This window comes from Daktulosphaira vitifoliae, unplaced genomic scaffold (genome assembly GCF_025091365.1).
Source record: "Daktulosphaira vitifoliae isolate Bord-2020 unplaced genomic scaffold, ASM2509136v1 Scaffold_2, whole genome shotgun sequence".
Taxonomy (NCBI): Eukaryota; Metazoa; Arthropoda; class Insecta; order Hemiptera; family Phylloxeridae; genus Daktulosphaira; species Daktulosphaira vitifoliae.
This window is the reverse complement of record NW_026099573.1, coordinates 33,455,237-33,457,999: the sequence shown is the minus strand read 5'-3', so window position 1 is coordinate 33,457,999 and position 2,763 is coordinate 33,455,237. Positions and strand designations below refer to the sequence as shown.

Sequence of the window (2,763 nt, the reverse complement as noted above, 5' to 3'; positions counted from 1 at the left end):
CTCGCCTAAGAGGTTGGCGACCCGATTTCCTTTTGCAAGGGAGCCATGACGGTGGTGACTACACAATCCGTTGCATGGCCCAAGTCGTCACCTCTCAAGAAATGAGTAATTTTAAATTTGTTTTTACTATTAATACATCCCTAAACCAAAGTTTGATTTTATTTTAACATGATAAAATGTAAGTATAAAATGTAAAAGAATAAATTTTATAATTGTGTGTTAATAGTTTGACTAAAAATAAAAATTTTGAAAGGTATACTTTAATATTTACTTAAAATATGCTTTCTAAATTTAAAAATATAAAATAATTTTTATTATGTGGGTAATTATATATTCATAAACTAAAGTAACCTACAAATTGTCATTAGTTATTAAAAATTTAAAACTTGCAGTGAAAATGATGGTGAGTAATACACTTTACCTAAAGTATCTATTCAAAATTTAAAAAATTATTTTGTTTTATTGCAGAAATGGCAAATTATAACTATTTTATTCATAATATCGTGTTTGATATTTAACGAAGGTAAATTCTATTTTACATTATTTAAGTCTGTTAAGTGTGGTAAGATTACCATTTTAGTTTATATACTTTTTTTTTAAAGCGATGCATATAAATGCGATGACTCTGAACGTCAGCTATTTTACACAGAAAATAGCAAATCATGTAGCTTTTGGAATAATCCACCAATTTTTTAATATTAAACACTACTAAAGAATTGCATCGAAGCGTTTTTTTTTAATTTAAATCACTGTCAGATAGCATTATACTTGATCCAACTATGCAATGTCACCACTGTGCCGCGACTTCCCTGTGCTGAGTTTTATTATTTTTATGATATGTTAGAAAAAAGTCAACTGACGGGTTGGGGGATTTAATATGGCAACTTTTATACAAAAAAAAAAAAATTATTTGAATATTTTTTGTTTATGATTTTTTTTATTTTAAAATATCTTATACTCTACAGTAATGAGGTTACTATTATTCATTAAATTCATATGGATCTAATTTACATTAAATATTATTTTAAAATAATTTTTAATTATTTCCTTCTCAAATCGAGAAAATTGACTTTGAACATTTGAATTATCTTAAATTGCCTTTGTATAAATATATCAACAAGCACGATGTACGATTACACAAGTCATCTACTCATGGAGTACGAGGTTTTGAAACTCGTCGAACATAAAGACAATTTTTGCTCTTTGTTCTTAGATTTTTTGAAAATGGGAAAAAAATTTAAATATTTAGACTAATATCTCAAAATTTTGTTTTTAAAAACATCTATCCTAATTATAAATTAATATAAAATACTAAACACAATATGTTTTCTTTATGTTTGCTTCTTATGACAGTCCAATGAGTAACTTAAGTGCTATAAGGGATTACTAAAGACCATCCACGTATGTTTAAGTTATTTTTAACTCAGTTTTTGAAGATGATTTTGAACATCAGCTATTTTACAACCTAAATTAAAAAAAAGCTATTAANTTAACTCAGTTTTTGAAGATGATTTTGAACATCAGCTATTTTACAACCTAAATTAAAAAAAAGCTATTAAAATGTACTATAAGATTTAAAAAAAATTTGTATTGGCAACTGTTCTGCTATGAGAAATAGGCCGTCAAAGTACAAAAATTCATAATTAATTTAAATTAAAATACTTTTTTATAAGTATGTTGATTTGTTAATATATTCACAAATAATAGGATTATAGAATTTGAATTTACACTAAATTAAACATAAAAATATTATCAATGGTCTTTAAAAAGAAATAAATTTTAATCATCATTGCTATACCACATTTTTGCAAANACTTTATTGTATTAATAATATCATTACTCGGGATATGAGTACGAGGGTCTGTAAGAAAGATAGAAGATGATAGAAAAATAAAGATCACTTTATTTTATTAATATGGGATTTATCATAATTAATTGTCAATTCTTAAATATCAATAATGCCACGAGTTTTGACGGTTATCGATGATAGGTGGGATTGAGTCACCTCGTGTGTCTACCCAGAGTGGTATGGTGGCTATACATATGAACCTCCAACCTAACTCCTGAAATAGACACGTATCAACGATANTTTTTGCATCAAGCGCTTCAATTTTATACATGTTTACCATTCAGGTAACAAAATATACAACTACATTATAATTTTTGAATTACATTATTATTCAAACTATGCCACGAACACATTGTACCAAAACTCCACGTGCTACCATTTTTTTGTTAAAACTGCAAAAACTTTTTTAATTAAAATAAATTTTGGAGTGATAAAAAAAATCTTACTTAACGTATCTGGACGTTTTCAAACATATGTAGCTGTTCAATTTTAAGCAAAATTATATATAAATAATGGATGAATAAATTTTTAATCAAATAAAAAACTTTTCTAAATATTTATTTATAATTTATCAAAAAAAATCAATTAAAATTATTTTCTATTATAATTATTTAAAAAAATATTGTTTACATTTTTTTACGTCTTATTATTTAAGTAAAACATGTTATTCCATTAGTTTTTAGTATAATAATTACAATAAATTTTGACAATAATAATATATTTAGATAAATAATTATAAAATATAACTTAATATACAATTCCAACTAAAATTTTTAACATTTGTGTTATTTAAAATTATCGATGTATTTCAGTTTGAATAAAACTTTTTCAAAAACCGAAGGCATTATCAATAATAATTTATAAATTGTTTACAATCATAATTATTTGATTAAAGAATGATATAAACAAATATT

General features: G+C 24.1%; 1 protein-coding gene across 1 annotated transcript in view; it reads left to right on the top strand.

Moving 5' to 3' along the window:
- The first annotated feature begins 383 nt into the window (after window positions 1–383).
- Window positions 384–2,763, top strand: part of LOC126898170 (uncharacterized) — an 8,057-nt gene continuing 5,677 nt past the window's right edge. The window contains exons 1-2 of the mRNA XM_050672113.1: window positions 384–403; window positions 469–523. Coding sequence (XP_050528070.1) covers window positions 398–403; window positions 469–523 — 61 coding nt within the window. The 5' untranslated portion in view covers window positions 384–397. The remainder of the gene's footprint in view (window positions 404–468; window positions 524–2,763) is intronic.